Below are 22,788 nucleotides of genomic sequence, written 5' to 3'. Positions count from 1 at the left end.
CGAGGATTTTATTCGAACTGACGTGGCTTGAAAACTGAGAACGTTTTATTCGTGTATGCCGTCACAAAAGACTCCGGGGACACAAGAAGTACATGAAAACACCAGCAACATCTCCCAGAACCAATTGTCAATTTTCTGGCCGGTACTGGCCGCCACATGACAGTCTGGCAGTGACATGGCTGCAGTGAAGGACACAGTAGTGAGTGGTATCAAACATGAGAATTTGGCGAATCATTGTGTATATTTTGGCTTTAACCTTGACATGCCGATGCATCATCATCTCATCCCTCACATACCTGGCAATGTTTTAGAACACAATGAAAGCTTTCCGCTGCCAAGGCCTTCGTTAACAATAGGCGACAGATACACACACACGCGCGCACGCGCAAACGCAACTCGCATGCCCAACTGAAGTCTCAAGCAGCTGGTTTCAGCAGCCTGAGATTGCTGTTGTGTGTGCCAGTTGCGTTTGCGCACGCGCGTGTGTTTGTGTGTGTGTGTGTGTGTGTCTGTCGCCTATTGTTGACGATGGCCTTAATGGCCGGAAGCTTTAATTCTGAGAGTCTTTTTGTTGTGCCTATCTGCAACTCAGCACCTCCACTACACGGTGAGTAGCAACTTTCCTTTCCATAAGTGTTACATTCCATTCTGTATTTTCCATTGTTTAATATCTCTGTATGTATGTATTTTTGCTAGCAGATGTATGTCGATGTTTTGAAATGATGTTTCAGTTCCCAGTACTTTATCTCACAAAACTGATATGCAGGGTGCATGGATTCATGAGGTTGTCTCCATACCCATACACATCCATTCACTTGATGCAATTTGAAACGAGACTTGTCCTACCAGGAAACATGTTTCCAGTCATCAACCGTCCAATGGCGGTGTTGATGGGCCCAAGCGAGCTGTAAAGCTATGTGTCGTTAAGTCATCAAAGGTACACGAGCTCTGAAAGCCCATATCGATGATGTTTCGTTGAATGGTTTGCAGGCTGACACTTGTTGATGGCCCCGTACTGAAATCTGCAGCAATTTGTGGAACGGTTGCATTTATGTCAAGTTGAACGATTCTCTTCAGTTGTCGTTCGTCCCGTTCTTGCAGGATGTTTTTCCAGCCACATCGATGTTGAAGATTTGATGTTTTACTGGATTCCTGATATTCATGGTACACTCTTGAAACAGTCTTATGGGAAAATCCCCACTTCATCGCTACCTCGGAGATGCTGTGTCCCATCACTCATGTGCTGACCATAACATCACATTCAAACTCACTTAAATCTTGATAAGCTGCCATTATAACAGCAGTAACCGATTTAACAACTACGCCAGACACTTGTTGTCTTAGGTAGACGTTGCTGACTGCAGCACCGTATTCTGGCTGTCCACATATCTCTGTATTTGAATATGCATGCCTATACAAGTTTCTTTGGCGCTTCAGTGAATTTGTATCACAGCTGGTATCTCATAACCTCACTTTCATTGTTCAGTATGAAGGAGGCCCGTCCTATTCGCAATGAGGGTTTCAAGAAGTATAAAGGAAGTTGCGAATTTGATAAATATAGTCAACATTTGTAGTATTGCTGTAACCATATTCTTTGTAAGTCTTTCCTTGAGACCATATATATTTGTCAGAGGGGTTATTTCTTCTGAAGAGAGTAGCAGTCTGTGTTAGACTATCTGGCTTTGTACCTGGTTATAAAAGGATAGAGGCGGGCCTGCCGTGTAGTGGAGGCAACGTTATTTAAAAAAGGATTTTGGAGGAAATGGGATGATACGAATGCAAGAATGACAAAAGCCAATTTTTGGGGGTAATCCAACCTCTTTATATTTGTTCAAATGGCTCTGAGCACTATAGGACTAAACATCTGAGTTCATCAGTCCCCTAGAACTTAGAACTACTTAAACCTAACTAACCTAAGGACATCACATACATCCATACCTGAGGCAGGATTCGAATCTGCGACTGTAGGCGGTCATGCAGTTCCAGACTGAAGCACCTAGAACTGCTCAGCAACATCGGCCGGCTTTATATTTTTAATTGTGTAGTTTCTTATTGTTAGATCATTGTATACAGTTAGGATGTTTGTTGCAGAAATTTTATAGTGAAGCACATCAATTTGTCTGATAGTTGAAACAAGTGTCAAGGAAGGTAACAGTACACAAGGCAGTTATTTGGAATTATTTTTGTTAACGTGTCTAGGTGTGAAACTTTATGAAAAACTGTACTGTTGTTAAGGCTTAATGAAGCATAGTTATACTTGGAATCATGGTTCTCATTTTTCAGTCGTTGTGTTAAGTCCCTCATTTTTCATTCTTTACTTTCATGACTGTGTTTCCATACTCGCATTGCACATCGCAAGTTTTATATTCAAAAGCATTTTTATGGAAATTGGTAAGATTCTGTCGTGTATTGCACATCACAAGCACAAAAAATGAAATTTGATATTTGACAGTCTCATTATTATCTTCATAGTGGCAGGTTACAGTGCAAGCAAGCCATCTGTGCAAACAAGGGTGCTAATAAATGTAATTATCATCAAAGCTCATGTCCAAGGTACAGGGATTGTCAAAGTGTTTTTGGGAAAATATAAGTGTCGTTTCTAAGTAGCAATACCAGTAAAAAACTTCATTAAAGTACTGTTTTACGAATTTTCAAGTAGTTTGATCAGAAAGTCAGATGCATTAATTTTTATATTCATTTTTTGTGTAATTATAATGACAGTTCTGGTGTAGTTATTGTTTACAACAATAAGATAAAAATTATCTATATTCTGGGCCAACACTTTGAGTGAGTGATTTGTTTCGCAGTCAGATAGCATATGTAAAGTTAATTGAAAACCGATTGTGCTCTCACACACGAAGTATCTGATGTATTGACTAGTCTGGATTTCGTATCATATAGTGTGAGCTCCACATATTTCCATTCAAAATAAAATTTTAACACAGTTCTGTTCCATACAATGATATTTACATGTACTGATATCAGAACATGTTTTACATATTTTTCAGATACCAACGAGACACTTACAAACACGAGTATGAATATGTTGCTTGAGGCTTTCCCGACAGACATGTTGTATGTATGGTTCTCGGGCGAGACGGCGGATGTCATAGTGAAAACTCCACAATATTTCGTCAGCGCAACTGGCCGACATCTTCAGGTGCGACGAACACACTGCTAAGGCAGGACCGGGGCCCCCTATTTATGCCAGTTTTAGGCAGGAAGTGCGCATGCATGGAGGCGCCAAATTCGATGGCCAATAGCGACGATATCAACTGATAGCTGGAAGGACAGTAACGCCACCTACAGGATGAAGAACCAAATACTTCGGCGCACGCGCGGGGGCTGCCGCCGCTGCTCTGCGCTGCCATCGGCCGCCCCAGCGACCTCTGTCGGAAGCCGCAAGCGCGGAGGCTGCCGCTGTTACTCTACGCTGCCATCGGCCGCCCCAGCGACCTCTTTAGAAGCCGCAAGCAAAAATGCGCGTCCACGTAGGCGCCTTGATTATCCTCCCGTTGTCAACAGAATATTTATGTTGCTGGTGAATCGTCGTCCATCTAATGACCAATAGTACTCCTCTCTGCTCGAAGCGACTTCAATATGGCCAGTGCTGGATCCCAAGCTGTACTAAGCTGAAAGCCCGTGTCTCTGTTTACAAGATTCGTCGAGCTACTTATTTCGACTGCTACCTTAATAACACTGTCCCAGTGCGAACTCGTTGATGCGAGAATTTTTGAATGTTGGTAATTCATAGAATGGCCTGTACTGAGACAATGCTTGGCCACTGCAGACTTTTCTGGTTGCTCCAGACGAGTGTAGCGTCGGTGTTCAGTGCATCTCTCTTCTACAGTGCGACAAGTTTGTCCGATGTACGACATGCTGCAGCTACAAGGAATCTCGTAAACACCGGGTCTTCTTAGGTCAAGGCTGTCCTTAGATGAGCTACTCCATCTGCGTACCATTTTCCAACAAAATGGATACTCCGAAAGGGAGATTCGCCATGCCTTACAACCGAAGCGGGTTACCCAACGTGAGGAAGTGTAAGAAGGCGAAGAACAAAGAGGAATGTTCATCTTGCCATACATCGGCGGTGTCTCTTCAAAAATAGGAAGATTATTGAAGATGCATAAAGTTAAATGTGTTTTTCGTCCGCCAGCAAATCTCAGAGCTCTCTTGGGCTCATCTAAAGACAGCCTTGGCCTAAGAAGACCCGGCGTTTACGAGATTAGCGCTCTTAAAGTTGCAACCCTTTAACCAGACAGCCATTGGTGTATCTTCTAGCGGCCAGCTGCAGGTTTGTTATAGACTCAGTGGCACAGGTATTTCCACATCTGGGAACATCTGACACCCACAGTTTCCAGCCTCCTTATACCCTCATTCAGTCTGTAACAAGTTTGCTAAACGATTTACATCAAGAAATAAGACAGTCCATTCATACACCTTTGATCTATTTATTCTTATGAACTAACTGTTGATTGATGCATAAGGCAACACACTTTTATTTCACTTGTGATCACTGCCATGTAACTTTTGGCATGTTACAGACTGTAGGCCAATTCACACTGGCTGTAATGTCACATCACATGAGAATATTCCACAGAGCATTTCAAATGGCGGCATTCACACAAACCATAATGTCACATCACCTGAAGGTTTCCTGGGATGAAAATTTTGACGGTGCCGTCGACTGCTAACATCAGAAGTTAAACCATTTTTTTCACACTCACACATTTCATGTTACTGGATATTGTCCTTTTGTTTCTTATTAATCTCTATTTTATTATTGTGCTTTGCTTTTGTGATAAACTTCAGATGTTCCATGACGACTTTGATATCTTCTTCGTTGAGTGTTCTTCCACCAGTAAGATCAGATATCTGAAAGCGAAATTTTATTTTAGGTTTTATAGTAATATAACGCAGTGACGCCCACACTGTATATGAATAGGAACATAAACTGATGCTGCAATTTTAGTTAAATAACACTTTCACAGAGAACATCAGCTATTACGATGAAGAAATATACAGTCGGGTTGGGTTGGTCTGTTTGGGGGAGGAGACCAGACATGAGGTCATCGGTCTCATTGGACTAGGGAAGGATGGGGAAGGTAGTCAGCCATGCCCTTTCAAAGGAACCATCCCAGCATTTCCCTGGAGCGATTTAGGGAAAAAACCTAAATCACGACGGCCGGACAGGGAATTGAGCCGTCATCCTCCCGAATGCGAGTCCAGTGTGCTAGCCACTGCGCCACCTTGCTTTGTAGTATATAGTTGTTTATGATGTTATTAGTTACGTAAAAAAATAATTGATGAGGTAAGCTAGCTCTCCTGTAGATATTGTTTGGTGTGTATACATATTTGCTAACAAATAAACGTCTTTGTTTTAAAATACAATATTATTTCTCTTCTCAGCGGTTTTCCATACAAAATTTATCAAGAACATACATTATGAAGTTTGTCATTAATAAAATTTATCTTTGTCATTTCCTGAAGTCCTTTTTGTGTAATGAACAGTAAGTCATAACGTAACTTTCAGCATTTGGTGTTGTAAATTGACATGACCTGACCTGACATCCAATGTGTATAAAACCTGATTCGATGACATGATGTGACATGACGGCCAGTCTGAACTGGCATTCTGATTTGGCCTTATGACACATAGCGCCTGTGGTGATGTTCTTGTTGCAAAAGATCACAATGTTGTTGTTAGTGTTCCATGTGGTGTTATAGCTTTCCTCATGGCTGTGTCCTGCTTTTTAATCAAAGACGTAATAAGAGACATAAAATTTAAATATATTTCTTCATTCATTCTGAGTTAATTATGCCAACAGTAAGGATATATCTTCAGTTCACTGAGTAATTACTGTGGGAACAAGATTTTCCTTCCTCTACCCACTCTTTCACCCAAAATCACATTTTATGTTTTTCTTGTTTTTCTTTTGTAATACAAGTAAATAGGCTGCCAAAGCAGTGCATCGTCATGTGACCTCGACATTTCCAGTGAGAAGGGAAAACGTTGGAAGATAGGCAGAGATATCATTTTGCATAATATCAGATTGAGGTTACTCGCTGAATTTCAGCTTCATGTTTGTTAAAACGTATGACATAATTTCTACCCACTACAGAAGGCAGAAAACATACAGGATGTTAATATGAGTTATGCTATTTGTGCACCAAAATAGCTCATGATAGTTGAAGTAAAGAGGACTGACAACAGCAAGAACAATGCTTCAGAAGAACAAAAGTTTCTTAACACCAATTATACATTTCAGTGTGAAAGTACTTTTCTACAGTGTATGGAACTGAAATGTAGACAGTAAACATTACACAGAAGAGGAGAATAGTAGCTCTTGAAATACAGCGATACAGAAAAATGCTGAAGATTAGGTCTGCAGATAGAATAACCAAAGAGGACAGGAAATAGAACTGTTGGGAATAGAAACTTTGGCACAATTTGTGTAAAAGAAGGAATACATGAATGGGATATGTCCTGAGGCATGAAGAAATAGTTAATAACTTACTGAAGGGAAGTGTGAGAGGTTAAAATTGTACAAGGAGACCAATACCTAACTGCAGTAAACAGTTTCATGTGGATGTAGACTATGGATAGAATAGAAGTTTAATGTCTGATAACATACAGGGTGAGTCACCTAACATTACCGCTGGATATATTTCATAAACCACATCAAATACTGACGAATCGATTCCACAGACCGAACGTGAGGTGAGGGGCTAGTGTAATTGGTTAATACAAGCCATAAAAAAATGCACGGAAATATGTTTTTTAACACAAACTTACGTTTCTTTTAATGGAACCACGTTAGTTTTGTTAGCACATCTGAACATATAAACAAATACGTGATCAGTGCCGTTTGTTGCGTTGTAAAATGTTAATTTACATCCGGAGATATTGTAACCTAAAGTTGACGCTTGAGTACCACTCCTCCGCTGTTCGATCGTGTGTATCGCAGAGCACCGAATTACGTAGGGATCCAAAGGGAACAGTGATGGACCTTAGGTACAGAAGAGACTGGAACAGCACATTACGTCCACATGCTAACACCTTTTTATTGGTCTTTTTCACTGACACACGTGTACATTACCATGAGGGGTGAGCTACACATACACACGTGGTTTGCGTTTTCAATTACAGAGTAGAATAGAGTGTGTCCCGACAAGTCAGGCCAATAGATATTCAATGTGGTGGCCATCATTTGTTGCACACAATTGCAATCTCTGGCGTAATGAATGTCGTACACGCCGCAGTACATCTGGTGTAATGTCGCCGCAGGCTGCCACAATACGTTGTTTCATATCCTCTGGGGTTGTAGGCACATCACGGTACACATTCTCCTTTAACATACCCCACAGAAAGAAGTCCAGAGGAGTAAGATCAGGAGAACGGGCTGGCCAATTTATGCGTCCTCCACGTCCTATGAAACGCCCGTCGAACATCCTGTCAAGGGTCAGTCTAGTGTTAATTGCGGAATGTGCAGGTGCACCATCATGCTGATACCACATACGTCGACGCGTTTCCAGTGGGACATTTTCGAGCGACGTTGGCAGATCATTCTGTAGAAAAGCGATATATGTTGCAGCTGTTTGGGGCCCTGCAATGAAGTGAGGACCAATGAGGTGGTCGGCAATGATTCCGCACCATACATTTACAGTCAACGGTCGCTATCGCTCTACCTGTCTGAGCCAGCGAGGATTGTCCACGGACCAGTAATGCATGTTCCGTAGATTCACTGCCCCGTGGTTTGTGAAACCTGCTTCATCGGTAAACTGGTAGAACTGCAACGCATTCTCTGTAAATGCCCATTGACAGAATTGCACTCGGTGATTAAAGTCATCACCATGTAATTGCTGATGTAGCGACACATGAAACGGGTGAAAGCGGTGACGATGCAGTATGCGCATGACACTAATTTGACTCAGTCCACCGGCTCTCGAAATGTCACGTGTACTCATGTGTGGGTTCATGGCAACAGCAGCTAACACACCAACTGCACCCGCTTCTCCTGGACGGGCCTGTTACGGACTCGTTTGCGTGCTACGACCATACCTGTTGCATAGAGTTGGCGGTAGATGTTTTGCAATGTGTGGCACGTTGGATGCTCTCTGTCCGGGTACCGTTCTGCATACACCCTACAGGCTTCAGCTGCACTTCGTCGACACTCGCCATAGATGAGTATCATCTCCGCCTTTTCAGAGTTCGAATACGCCATGGTCACAGTTCCTACAACACTACACTATAACAGTCGTCTGGTAACACGGTGCACTACAGTTGGTCTGCGTGCGGAGACGAATGCAGAATAACAATAGCAGCAAGCGCTACATGCGGACACTGCGACAGCTAGACCAAACCACAACAGTGCACTACAGCCACACTCGTAAACACGGTCGTCATCGCAAACATGTCCCTGCAGATGCTGCTCGCCGACCGTGGCCCGTATTTGTTACAACATGCAACTGAACGTCGGATGTTTCAAGCGTCAAATTTAGGTTACAATATCTCCGGATGTAATTAACATTTTACAATGCAACAAACGGCACTGATTACGTATTTGTTTATATGTTCAGATGTGCTGACAAAACTAACGTGGTTCCATTTAAAAAAAACCTAGGTTTGTGTTAAAAAACATACTTCCGTGCATTTTTGTATGGTTTGTATTAAACAATTACACTAGTCCCTCTGCTCACGTTCGGTCTGTGCAGTCGATTCGTCAGTATTTGATGTGGTTTACGAAATGTAGCCAGCGGTAACGTTAGGTGACTCACCCTGTATAGTGTCAAGTCATTGTCTTCATGTACAGTGGACTCACCAAAATAAAAAAGAAATTATTTAAAGTTTTTCTAAAGATGTATTTAATAAAATATGTTGCAATGAATACATAATTGAGACACAACTGATTATTTAAAAAAAATAACGAACTGTAACATCATAGTTATGTGTACTATTCTGCTCAAATTATCAGGTTCAAATGGTTCAAATGGCTCTGAGCACTATGGGACTCAACTGCTGAGGTCATTAGTCCCCTAGAACTTAGAACTAGTTAAACCTAACTAACCTAAGGACATCACAAACATCCATGCCCGAGGCAGGATTCGAACCTGAGACCGTAGCGGTCTTGCGGTTCCAGACTGCAGCGCCTTTAACCGCACGGCCACTTCGGCCGGCAAAATTATCAGATCATCCTTCATGAATGCTTCAGTTCTTCATGGTTGCTATGAAGATATTAACGGGTATCCACAAGGATAGGCTAGTGTAGAAAGATGTCTCCCATTTGCAAGAAGGATTTTAGGATAGATGTGCATAATTATTGGCCTGTCTCATTGATGTCAATCTGTTGTAGAAATGTGAAACATTTTCTATGTTCACGAATTACTACGTTTTTGGAGATGAATACCTGCTCTATAAAAACCAACATGGATTCTGCAAACAGAGATCTTGCAAAATTCAGCATGTCTTGTCCCTCCATGAGATACATCGTGCTATACGCAACAGTACTCAGGTTGATACCATATTCCTTGACTTTAGAAAGACTATTGATATTGTCCCACACAGTTATTTGGTGAAAAAAAGACATGCTTACCGAGTATCAGGCCAGATTTGTGACTGGAGTGAAGACTTCCTTACAAACGGAACACAACACTTACCTCTTAATAGAACAATATCGACAGATGTAAAGATTATTTCCGGAGTACCCCAATGAAATTTGAAAGGATCATTAATATTTACAATATAGGCCCTTTATAATTCATCTAGTAGAAAGCGTTGGAAGATTCTTAAAAACGTTACTGGATGAGATGGTTATCTATAAGGAAGCAGCAACATCAGAAAACAGTATCGATTTGCAGATCGACCTACAGTGCATTGATGAATGGTGCGGGCTCTGGTAGTTGACCTTGAACATGAACAAATGTTACATATTGCACGTATTCAGAGACAGAAACCCACTACTACACAACTACACTATCGGTAACAGATTGCTGAAAACAGGATCTACCGTAAAATATCTAGAAGTAACTATCCAATGTGACATTAAGTGGAATAACCACATAACACAAATGGTAGCAAAAGCAGATGCCAGAGTGAGAATGATAGGTGGAACCTTAAGGAAATGTAGCTCTCCACGAAGGAAAGGTTACAAGGGGTTTGTTCGAATGATGTTTCAGTTTTGTTCATTAATCTGGAATCCTTAGCAGGTAAGACTGGAAGAAAAGATAGAGAAGATCCAACTAAGAGCATTGTGTTTTATGAAGGGATCGCTGTCTCGGCGCCAGAGCGTGACAGAATTGCTCAACAAACTCCAAAGGCAGACGCTTCAAAAGAGAGGCTGTGCATCATGCAGAGGTTTACTATTGAAATTTCGAGAGAGCACTTTCCAGGAATAGTCTGACAACATACATCTCATGAAATGACCGCTAAGGGAAGACTCGAGAAATTAGATCTAATAGGGAGGGTTGCTGACAGTTATTCTTCCCACGCCTTTTCGAGAATGGAACTGGGATGGGGGATCAGTTTGGGGTAACGGAAGTATCCTCCGCTACAAACTGATAGGTTGCTAGCGTGTATGATAGAGATGTAGAATTCTCTTTGGACTGAAGACCACAACAACAACATGTAAAATAAATACTACACAATCTTAAACTACAGTATACTTACTGTTTGAACTATTTTATTTAGTGAATGGCTATTTAGTTGATATGACATTGCCAGGAGATACTACGGATAGTCTGGCTGCCTATAATCACTGTTGCTCAATTAGCTCCACCCAGGAGGCACATGTAGGGTATTTTAAAGTTATACCTATGGACATGAGCACTGATTGCAATAAAAGATGATGATGATGATGTGTTCTGTTACCAAAACTCTGCCCAAAATCTAAATATCTAGATGTTTGAATACTTTTTCAAATTCACTGTGAATAAAACTTGTGATACCTTCTTTACACTCATACTGACATTTCAGATAATTGTAAGAGATCAGAATTTGGTCCTTACGCTGCGCGCGATCAAGTTTTCCATTTCAGTCTCTCAGTATTGACAGTTATATGTTGTTCATATATCAAATCACAAGCTTTTGATATGGCGTTATGTACTTGTTCTTTGTTTCGCTTCTGCTATTGCATAAATGAATATCTTTTCCAAAGACAGATTAGCTTTGATTATATTTGCGTTTGTGTGATGTGTTTAACTGCGGTATTGGTTAATCTTTGCTGCCGGTAACATTTGTAAAACAAAAATGGCGCTATGTTGTGCGAGTAAGTGGTTGTGTATACTAAGTTTACTTCGTTATTTCTTTGTGACGTTTATTGAATAACCATTCGCGATTGTAGGAACGTGAGTTTGTAAAATGTGTGCAATATCAGCTATATATTGTCGCTGTTAGAGGGTCAACCGTTTTCGTTTTCTAATTCCAGTGTTATGCCATGCAGAAGGTTACCGAGTGTATCTGAGTGTAAACTACAAAAACGTTTGGTGCTTTGTTTGCGTTAAACGTACGAAATTCTGATGATGTTTGTACTGTTGTATGCGTAAATTTTGAAAGCGTTGTGTACTATGTTTACTCTTTGACCGGGTGGTTTCGTACGAAGTTTTGAGTAAATGAAATTTGAGTTAGACAAACAAGATAACTGTTCGGAATTTGCTGTATATGACAAGATCCACTGCATGGTTAGAAGTGAAGACATATTCCTTGAGCACTGTGTAATTGGTCAGAAAAGTAGCGTTCTATGCAGTCATTCGGGTTACGATATCTGGAAACAGTTACTGCCCTCTGCTCGATGTGCTTGTAGCCCTTGCCTGTTTCTTTGCACTCGGTGTCGTGTACCACATTTTGTGTTAATGAGTGTTACATGATAGCGATATGTTTGCATTTTACTTTAAGGAAGGAAGATAATTTGTAGGTGTTTTTAAAAGGAGAGTTGAGAATTATTTTCAGTGTCCAGAGGTTTTTGAATTGTTTATTTCTTTGTAGTTTAATAGCTGTTAGGTTGGTGGTTCGTTAGTAAGTCGCTGTACTAGTTTTGCTGCTAATTCCACAATTTCACTAAATAGGCCCACTTACGTTTACATTACAGTTTCAAATGAAGTTCCAGAACATCCTGTCATATCTCCAGTATCTGGAGCTATATTTGAAAGGCGACTGATAGAAAAGTATGTAGTAGAAAATGGGGTGGATCCAATATCAGGGAAGGAGCTTACGGTTGACATGCTTATTGAGGTGAAAAGTAAGTATATATGCATACTACTGGTGAAACTATTTATGAAATATATGCTGTTACATAGTTAATGTTGACATTTCAGCAACACCAATTGTCAAACCAAAGCCCCCATCCGCTACAAGCATTCCAGCTATCTTAAAGACCTTACAAGATGAATGGGATGCTGTCATGCTTCATAGTTTTACCCAGAGGCAGCAGTTGCAGACAGCTCGACAAGAACTCAGGTATTTATCTCGGTCATTCAGTACAGAAATATTTCTCTTAGTGATCATTTCTGAAAGCAGTAGATTGTGTACCGCTCACACTTCAAGTAGGCCTACATGTTGTCAGTTACCTTTGGTGTTATTAAGATTGTGTTGACTTATTGCTGATAAATAAGATTTTTTTCGCACCAATATGACTTTTTTGTAGTAAGGGCTGTGACCAACTAGGCATTCTGGCTGCATCAGTCTATAAAACAGTGGGTGATTCATTACAGCCTGCACACTAGGTAGCTATGATTTCCACACTGTGGCAGGCATGGGAACACATTGGATTGCACAACAGCCAACTGGCTCTATGCATCCAGTTGTTAGCAGAGTGCTGCGTAGAAAATGTATTTGGCTGCCGTCAGTCTCTGCACACTTGTCAAAGCAACCAGACATTGTCTGCATCTTGAAATAAAATTCGTGATGGCTCGCGACTTCTTGTTAGATCTCGGTGAATTTCCATTTTTGGAGGGACGTACAGTGTGTCTTCAAAATTCTAAACATATCTTTCCCATACAAACAGCACACTTTTATCATGGTAATTGCAAATTATTCTAGAACATCCATTGGGTGATGAAAAATTCTCAGTTTAATTACCAGGATGCCAAAGATGCATTGTATATACCTCCTACACTGAGACACTGGGCTTTAAAAATTCTTTTGTTCATTTGTTAAACTTCTGTCTCCATATGGACACATTAAATTCTCATACATACCAAGTGCAACGTCTCAGACAATGATGTACAGGATTAGTACTCCATTGTTTCATAAGGGGCATCTCTGTCATTCATAAATTTTTATGGGTGAGTTTTCATGCACAATTGATATCTAAAAATAGACATGTTACTACATCTTCTGTTGTTGTGGTCTTTAGTCCTGAGACTGGTTTGATGCAGCTCTCCATGCTACTCTGTGCTGTGCAAGCTTCATCTCCCAGTACCTACTGCAACCTGCATCCTTCTGAATCTGCTTGGTGTATTCATCTCTTGGCCTGCCTCTAAGATTTTTGCCCTCCACGCTGCCCTCCAATGCTACATTGGTGATCCCTTGATGCCTCAGAACATGCCCTACCAATCGATCCCTTCTTCTAGTCAAGTTGTGCCACAAACTTCTCTTCTCCCCAATCCTATTCAATACCTCCTCATTAGTTATGTGATCTACCCATCTAACCTTCAGCATTCTTCTGTAGCATCACATTTCGAAAGCTTCTATTCTCTTCTTGTCCAAACTATTTATCGTCCATGTTTCACTTCCATACATGGCTACACTCGATACAAATACTTTCAGAAACGACTTCCTGACACTTAAATCTATACCCGATGTTAACAAATTTCTCTTCTTCAGAAACGCTTTCCTTGCCATTGCCAGTCTACATTTTATATCCTCTCTACTTCGACCATCATCAGTTATTTTGCTCCCCAAATAGCAAAAATCCTTTACTACTTTAAGTGTCTCATTTCCTAATCTGATACTCTCAGCATCTCCCGACTTAATTAGACTACATTCCATTATCCTCGGTTTGCTTTTATTTATGTTCACCTTATATCCTCCTTTCAAGATGCTATCCATTCTGTTCAACTGCTCTTCCAAGTCCTTTGCTGTCTCTGACAGAATTACAATGTCATCGGCGAACCTCAAGGTTTTTATTTCTTCTCCATGGATTTTAATACCTACTCCGAATTTTTCTTTCGTTTCCTTGACTGCTTGCTTAATATACAGATTGAATAACATTATTAGAATTTTTATGACACAGTGAATTCCAATGTGAAACAGCAAAATGTGTTAATGTAAAAGAATACACTTGGATTATTATTCCTGGGTACTGGACATGTCTAAGCATTTTCAGTTGCCAATATATCATTCTCTGTTCAAAATTAGATGACATTAGTTTCTTGTCCACATTTATTATATTGATATTCAGTCCAAAGTCTGATTTACGGCTCCGTGTATGTGTGCACAGTAAGAAGCTTTCTATAGCCAATGTCGAATAAATATTTCTTTATTATCAACAATCAATTTTGACAGACTATGCTATCATCTTCTGGTCTTCAAAAATTTTCTTTTCAAATATGTTAATTGTGAATTGGAACCTCATATTAGTGGATAAAATGCACCACATTATACAAAGGTTTGTCAGAGGTAAAATATGTACAATCAAAAAACACCTTGCGCACACGACTGTGTCCATACACATGGCACTCATAGGTGATTTTTGACTTCTGAGCATAAGAAAATGCAAACAAATCTGTTTGTCTTTGTGACTATGGCAACCTATGTTCAGTTTGAGCCAGTTTACTAAAGTCAAGACTTGGTCCCCACGTCTACACCCCCCACCCCAAACATCCAACCAGTACAAAATGAATGTTCTTTGGTGTGTTAGGTGTTTCCCATCAGCATTGTCCTGCTAGTAGATACCATTGCACCGAGAGAAAACTAACTGCATGTAGGGGTGGACATGGTCCTCAGTGATAGATGCATATTTGGGTTGATCCATTTTGCCTTTCAGAATGATGAATTCAACCAGGGAGTGCTACAAAGACATTCCCCAGGCCATAACGCCTCCTCTTCCTGCCTGGACTCTTCCAATGATTGTTGCAGAGTGTATGCTCTCAGATGTACTTGCCAACAGGTTCAATTCAGGGAAGATGATTGAAAAGCTGGTGTAAATAGCCTGTTAGGTTGTAACATCCAGGTAATTTTGCAGTGTTGAAGTTAATCTCTAATGTTTTAGTTGTAATACGTTCTTGAGTTATGCAATCTGTCCGGAAGAAAACCTGTGGCAATGAGAGTGTCTCCAACCCACTGATCTACAAGGCATATGCTGCTGGACCCTCATAGCACATTCACATGATGTACATCTTTTTGACTCAACGGATGAAACGTCACTAAAGCATGAGGTTCAGTGCTTACTAGTGAGTTCACCTGCTGCTCTCCGTCTTTCAGCTGCTGTCCAGTGAGAAGGGAAGGGGGTCCTTCAACAATAGTGATCACTTCCCCATCTGGCTGCTCCTCCTTGAAATAGCTGTATCCAAAAGGTGACTGTCAAAAAACACTCAGTGGGAGAAACTGCCTGTATTTGAGCACCAATACGCGAAGACTGGGTGCAACACAAAGCCACAAAGATGGGCATATTGAAATCTTCAATGCACATTTGAAGAAAACCTGTCCATTGGCAATTGAGAAGTGTTGCTTTGCAATAAGGGACAGCTGGGCGACACTGCGAAGATTGAACAACCCAAAGAGAACATGGTGGACTTTGTTTACCAGGGTTAAAGCACAAAGGATAATCAAAAAGAGCAAAAAGCGGTTACAAAACCCATTAAACACTGGACAGCAAGCACAAGAATGTATGAGTCAGTAGGGAAATTTCAGGTAGAGGTATGGGTGAAACTTCCTGTCTGATAAAAACTGTGTGCCAGACTAGGACTCAAACCATGGACCTTTTGCTTTCACAGTGGTATAATGATTGAGCAACCAAGCACAACTTACGACCCTCTCTTCGCTGCCAACATATCATCTCCTACCTCCCAAACTTAATAGAAGTTCTCCCTCATATATTGCAGGATGAAAGGAAATAGTGAAGAAATGGCGTGTTGTTTGAATTTTGATTTTCACTCTACAATACAGTGGGCTCCGACTTGAAACTTAGTATATCCAGGATTCAAACCTGGATCCTTTGACATTTGTGGGCAAGTGCTCCACTGACTGAGCTGTGTAAATCAATAACAATTATTGAGGAGGATAGTTCCTACTCACCATATAGCAGAGATCGGAGATGCTGAGTTGCAGATAGGCACAACAAAAAGACTGTCAGATGACCAACAAGATCTTCATCAAAAATAGACAAAACACGCATGCGCGTGGGGATTCCCCCCCCCCCCCCCCCCCACACACACACACACACACACACACACACAGTCACATTCATGCAAACGCAACTCGCACACACTTGCTGTTGAAACCAGATTTGCTTCGGCTGTCAGACCGTGGTCATGCACGTGTAAGTTGTGTGTGTATGTATTTCCAACAAAGGCCCTGTTAGCTGAAGGCTCACTTTCTAGTCTTTTTGTTGTGTCTATCTGTGATTCAATGTCTCCTCTATATGCTGAGTCGGAACTACCCTTTTCGTAATATTAAGCAGTGGAAAAGCCAGGATGGAATGTTACAATATTATGAGAGGAAAGTTACCATTCACCATATAGCGGAGATGCTGAGTCACAGATAGGGACAACAAAACAATTTTCACACTTGAAGCTTTCGGCCAGTGGCCTTTTTCAACACGACACACACTCATGCAAACACAACTCACTCACACGACTACAGTCTGAGGCACTGTGGTATCAGTTGACTGCCCCCAGTTGTGTGCGTGTATGTGTGTCTATTGTTGAAAAAGGCCATTGGCCGAAAGCTTTAAGTGTGTTGTGTCTATCTGCGACTCAGCATCTCCGCTATATGGTGAGTGGCAACTTTCCTCTCATAATATTGTTACTTTTCATAATATTATACGTTGCATTAAATTTTACAAATTCTTCCTCTGTTGTTCAGCCTATTTTTAAAGATTCTGTCCGTGAATGGAGTCAGTTGTATGCATTACTGAAGTCCACAAATATTACTACTATCTTTTTGTTCGAAAGCTCTATATTCATATTTTTGCTTTGGGTTAAAGATTTGTTCTATGCATCCTCTGCCTTCCTGAACCTTGCTTGATATCTCCACCTGTAATCTAGATCTATTCTTGTACTCTCTTCAGTTCGAGTTTCAACAGCACCTTGTATCCATTCTATAGAAGCAATATTACTCTTTAGTTATTTGTATCCCTCTTGTCCCCTTTCATGTGTACTGCTGCTACCATCACATTCGTCCATCCTTTTGGTTACTTCTTTGGCCTCCAAATTTGACATGATCTTGCTCATTTCAGCTGCTGTCCCATCTTCGGTAGGTATCATATTGTCTGTGCAGTCTCATTCCTGGTTCTTTGTTCTGCTTGAATTCCAGTTTTCTTCGGGTGGTTCAAAGGTCAGCAGGTTGTTTAAGAATTCGGCAATCACACCATTAGACAATTCCCTTTCTTAACTCTTATTAACAGTTCTCTGCCCCTGCCTCCTGTTAGACATTTTTGAATTTCCTGAGGTCTCAACTGCAGTTTTGATAGGTTTTTGTTGTGTGCTGAAGTTAGCAGTTCATTGACATTAGTCATAACCAGTTGGGTGATAAGGATACGGAAGCAGTGAGAATCGCTGAATGTGATAATTTATTTTGGCAAAAGATATGAACTGGTAACATTTGTTTTCTGTATGGAGAGCACCAGAATAACTTTTCTGGATCTGCTTATTTTGAATTTTAAGTTTGGTGACCGATTTTCATATTTCTTCAGTGACTGGAGAAAAATAGATGTGCTGACAGACATGTAGAGCCAGAGGCCTAGGTTAAATCGGAGTGTGACAATTTTAATGTATGTTGGTGAAGCCATTATATGTGAATGGGGGAAAAAAATAGGTGTGCTGGCAGATTGACGTGTAGCATAGCCCAAGGTCTAGGCTAGGTTGGAATATAACAATTTGGTAGTGAGTTGGCAAAGCCAACAAATGTGAATGAAAGAAAACTAGATGTGCTGACAGACTGACTGGTATATAGCCTGAGTATTAGGTTAGGTTGAAATGTGATAACTTGCTTGTGGGTGAAGCCAATGAACATCAACACAAAAAAGCGATTGCCATAATAAAAAAATCTACACTCCAAGTGGCAGCGGGGGAACACACACACAAAAGGATTTAAGTTTTACAAGCTTTCATAGCCAGTGGCTCCTCCTCCTGGCAGAAGAATTGAAGGGGAAGGAAGAGGGGTGAGGGAAAAGGACTGGACAGGTTTAGGGAAAGGAATACAGTTTAGTAAAGTCACTCAGAACCCCTGGTCAAGGGAGACTTACTGGACAGGATGAGAAGGAAAGGTGGGAGGGGCGACAGCGAAAAATGTAGGAAAGGTGTAGGAAACTAAAATGGAGTAAAGAAAGGAGTAGTTACTGTGAAGAAATGTTGAGACAGAAGGAATAAATATAAATTAAGGCCAGCATATATAATTTCTAGAGGCAGATGTGGACTCTGACCACAGTTTATTGGTTATGAACTGTAGATTAAAGCTGAAGAAACTGTAAAAATGTAGGAATTTAAGGAGATGGGACTTGTATAAACTGAAAGAACGAGCAGTTGTAGAGTGTGTCAGAGAGCATTAGTGAGTGATTGACAGGTCCAGGGGAAAAACATGCAGTAGAAGAAAAATGGGTAGCTTTGAGAGATGAAATAGTGAAGGCCCCAGAGGATCAAGTAGGGAAAAAGATGGGGGCTAGTAGAAATCCTTGGGTAACAAAAGAGATACTGAATTTAATTGATGAAAGGAGAACATATAAAAATGCAGTAAATTAAGCATGTAAAAAGGAATACAAATGTTTCAAAAATGAGGTCGAGGGGGAAGTGCAAAATGGCTAAGCAGGGATGGCTAGAGGACAAATGTAAGGATGTAGACGCATATATCACTTGGGGTAAGATAGATACTGCCTGCAGGAAAATAAGAGAGATCTCTGTAGAAAAGAGAACTACGTATATGAATATCAAGATCTCAGATGGAAAACCAGTCCTAAGCAAAGAAGGGAAAGCAAAAAGGTGGAAAGGAGTATGTAGAGGATCTGTAAAAGGGTGATGTAATTGAGGGCAATATTATGGAAATGAGAGGACATATATGAAGATGAAATGGAAGATACAATAGTACATGAAGAATTTGCCAGAGTACTGAAAGACCTAAGTCGAAACAAGGCTCCGGGAGTAGACAGCACTAGAAAGATGTGGAGTAGGAATTAAAATCCATGGAGAAGAAATTAAAACTTTGAGGTTTGCCTATGACATTGTAATTCTGTCAGAGACAGCAAAGGACCTGAAAGAGCAGTTGAATGGAATGAACAGTGTCATGAAAGGAGGATATAAGATGGACATCAACAAAAGCAAACCAAGGGTAATGGAATGTAGTCAAACTAAATCAGGTGATACTGATGGAATTAGTTGAGAAATGAGACACTTAAAGTAGTAGACGAGTTTTGCTATTTGGGGAGCAAAAGAACTGGTGATGGTTGAAGTAGAGAGGATATCAAATGTAGACTGGCAATGGCAAGGATAGTGTTTCTGAAGAAGAGAAATTTATTAACATCAGATATAGATTTAAGTGTCAGGAAGTCTTTTCTGAAAGCATTTGTTTGGTGTTTAGCCATGTATGGATGTGAAACATGGACAATAAAAATTGTAGACAAGAAAAGAATAGAAGCTTTCGAAATGTGGTGCTGCAGAAGAATGCTGAAAATTATATAGGTAGCTCACGTATCTAATGAGGAGGCACTGAATAGAATTAGGGAGAAGAGGAATTGGTGGCACATCTTCATTAGAAGCAGGGGTCATTTGGTGGACATATTCTGAGGCATCAAAGGATCACCAGTTTAGTGGTAGAGGGAAGTGTGGAGGGTAAAAATCATGGAGGGAGACGAAGAGATGAATACACTAAGAAGATTCAGAAGTATGTAGGTTGCAGTAGTTACTCGGAGGTGAAGAAACTTGTACGGGATAAAGTAGCATGGAGAGCTACATCAAACCAGTCTCTGGACTGAAGACAACAACAACAACAACAAGGCCAGGTGCGTGGCAAGAACCAAGGACATGTTGTAGTGCTAGTTCCCAGTTGCAGAGTTTTGAGAAACTGTTGTCTGGGGGTAAAATTCAGACGACTTTTCTAAGCTGTATCCCTTTCCCTAAACCTCTTCAGTCCTTTTCCTTCACCTCTCTTCCTTCTCCTTCAACTCTTCTGCCAGTACAAGGAGCCACTGGCTCTGAAAGCTTGTAATAAACGAGCATTCTGACTGGCTACTAACAACTGACTCATAATTCATCATACTCATTTGTAACTCAATACATGAGTTGGTAACGACATTGGCCCGCAATGCAACAGCTGCCAACACCTTGAGTTCACTATTACTGTCATTATTCCTAAAAGTATCCTCAAACTTGTGCAGGTCCTGTTTTATCCTCTGTCTTCTCGTCCACTTTATTGTTTTGCCACTGCCTTCCTCATTATTATGAAAACCTCCTATTTTTCTGTGTTGTTCTTGTCACTCCAGTCTCTTCAGACTTTTGCACAGTTCGCTACTATTTCTTCACAGTTCTTGTTCAACCATCTGTGTTGCTTTTTTCTTGTTTTCTTTTCCTCACAGTTCAGCTTTGTGTCTTCCCATTCATTGTTCACTATGATCAAGAGTATACGGACACCCCCAGAAACATACTTTTTCATATTAGGTGCTTCATGCTGCCTCCGACAGCCAGGTATCAGCGACCTCAGTAGCCATTAGACATCGTGATAGAGTAGAATGAGGTGTTCCGCGGAACTGACAGACTTAAATGTGGTCAGGTGATTGGGTGTCACTTGTGTCGTACGTCTGTACGCGAGATTTCCACATTCCTAAACATCCCTGGTCCACTGTTTCCGATGAGATAATGAAGTGGAAATGTGAAGGGATACGTACAGCACAAAAGTGTACAAGCTGACCTTGTCTGTTGACTGACAGAGGCCACCGACAGTTGAAGAGGGTTGTAATGTATAATAGGCAGACATCTGTCCAGACCATCACACAGGAATTCCAAACTGCATCAGGATCCACTGCAAGTACTATGACATTTAAGCAGGAGGTGAGAAAACTTGGATTTCATGGTCAAGCAGCTGCTCATAAGTCACACATCACACTGATAAATGCCCCGCTTTGTGTAAGGAGAGTAAACATTGGACGGTTGAACAGTGGAAAAATGTTGTGTGGAGTGACGAATCACGATACACAATGTGGCGATCCGATGGCAGGGTGTGGGGATTGTGAATGCCCAGTGACGTCTTCTGCCAGTGTGTGTAGCGCCAACAGTAAAATTCGGAGGCGGTGGTGTTATGGTGTTGTCGTGTTTCTCATGGAGGGGGCTTGCACCCCTTGCTGTTTTGTGTGGCACTATCACAGCACAGGCCTACATTGATGTTCTAAGCACCTACTTGCTTCCCACTGTTGAAGAGCAATTTGGGGATGGCAGTTGCATCTTTCAACATGATCGGCCACCTGTTCATAATGTATGGCCTGTGGCGGAGTGGTTACATGACAATAACATACCTGTAATGGACTGGCCTGCACAGAGTTCTGACCTGAATCCTATAGACATCGATACCTCTCCTCAGTGCAGCACTCTGTGAAGAATGGGCTGCCACTCCCCAAGATACCTTTTAGCACCTGACTGAACGTATGCCTGCGAGAGTGGAAGCTGTCATCAATGCTAAGGGTGAGCCAACACAATACTGAATTGCAGCATTACCGACCGAGGGCACCGTGAACTTGTGTCATTTCCAGCCAGGTGTCTGAATACTTTTGATCACATAGTGTATGTTTTGATTCCTTCTGTGTACTTTTCTTATTTATGTCTTAATTTCTCTGTGTCTATCTTGATGTTTCTAGTTGCTTTATTTGTCTGTGGCTGTCTACCCTGTTCTGTATCCAATGACACTTGACATCTGTGAGGTAATGATCAGATTGAGGTAATGATCAGATTCTACTGTTCTTCCTGACCTTGATTTTCATGGCGTCTTTAATGTTTGTCTGACTGCTACGTGGTAAACCTGGAATTCTCAACTGTTGGGAGAATGGGCTTGCCCATTTCTATTTCTCACTTGGCTTGATCCAGAAATATGTTATCATTAACCTCATTTTATGTTCTCAGCACATTACAGTTAACTTTTCCTTGTTTTGTTTGTCCTCCAGGATGCTGAGTACTCCCATACTATTCCCTTATGTTGGTTCTCTTGAAGTTTATGGATTATAATCACCTGTGACGTGAAACTTTGCTTGTCTGTGTGACAGTGTGCTTTTCACAGTGTCATCTAGCTCCTACCAGAACCCGTGGTGATATGTAGTATGTTGTGGGAAGATTTCAGTGGAAAGTATTCTGTGACAGTTGTGAAAATTATGACTTATCAGAAATACAGACTTATTTTGGCTAACAAGTAAGTATTTATCAGAATTGCTGCAATTTTCAATGGGGGATCAGTGCTGTTCAACAACACTGAGTGATAGTGCCTGCGACTAGTGTCACCTGTGATGAAATTTGCATCTTCCCAAAATAGGATGTGCTCATTATGAGAGATTCACTACAGCATGTGACGTCAGGGACCATCCCAACAATATACACTTCGTTCTTTTTTGCCAGTATTTCTTGTTAGTCTTCTCTGTTTCAACCATTTTGTTGTATTACAAG

At 41.0% G+C, this 22,788-nt stretch overlaps 1 protein-coding gene across 2 annotated transcripts in view; it reads left to right on the top strand.

Annotated features, from left to right (window-relative positions):
* Positions 1 to 11,129: 11,129 nt before the first annotated feature.
* Positions 11,130 to 22,788, top strand: part of LOC124551148 (pre-mRNA-processing factor 19) — a 44,626-nt gene continuing 32,967 nt past the window's right edge. For both annotated transcript variants that reach the window (XM_047126124.1, XM_047126115.1), the window contains exons 1-3: positions 11,130 to 11,264; positions 12,084 to 12,233; positions 12,310 to 12,451. In XM_047126124.1, coding sequence (XP_046982080.1) covers positions 11,246 to 11,264; positions 12,084 to 12,233; positions 12,310 to 12,451 — 311 coding nt within the window. In that variant the 5' untranslated portion in view covers positions 11,130 to 11,245. The remainder of the gene's footprint in view (positions 11,265 to 12,083; positions 12,234 to 12,309; positions 12,452 to 22,788) is intronic.

This window comes from Schistocerca americana, chromosome 1, assembly GCF_021461395.2.
Source record: "Schistocerca americana isolate TAMUIC-IGC-003095 chromosome 1, iqSchAmer2.1, whole genome shotgun sequence".
NCBI classification, from domain to species: domain Eukaryota; kingdom Metazoa; phylum Arthropoda; class Insecta; order Orthoptera; family Acrididae; genus Schistocerca; species Schistocerca americana.
This window is presented reverse-complemented; position numbering and strand designations above follow the sequence as displayed.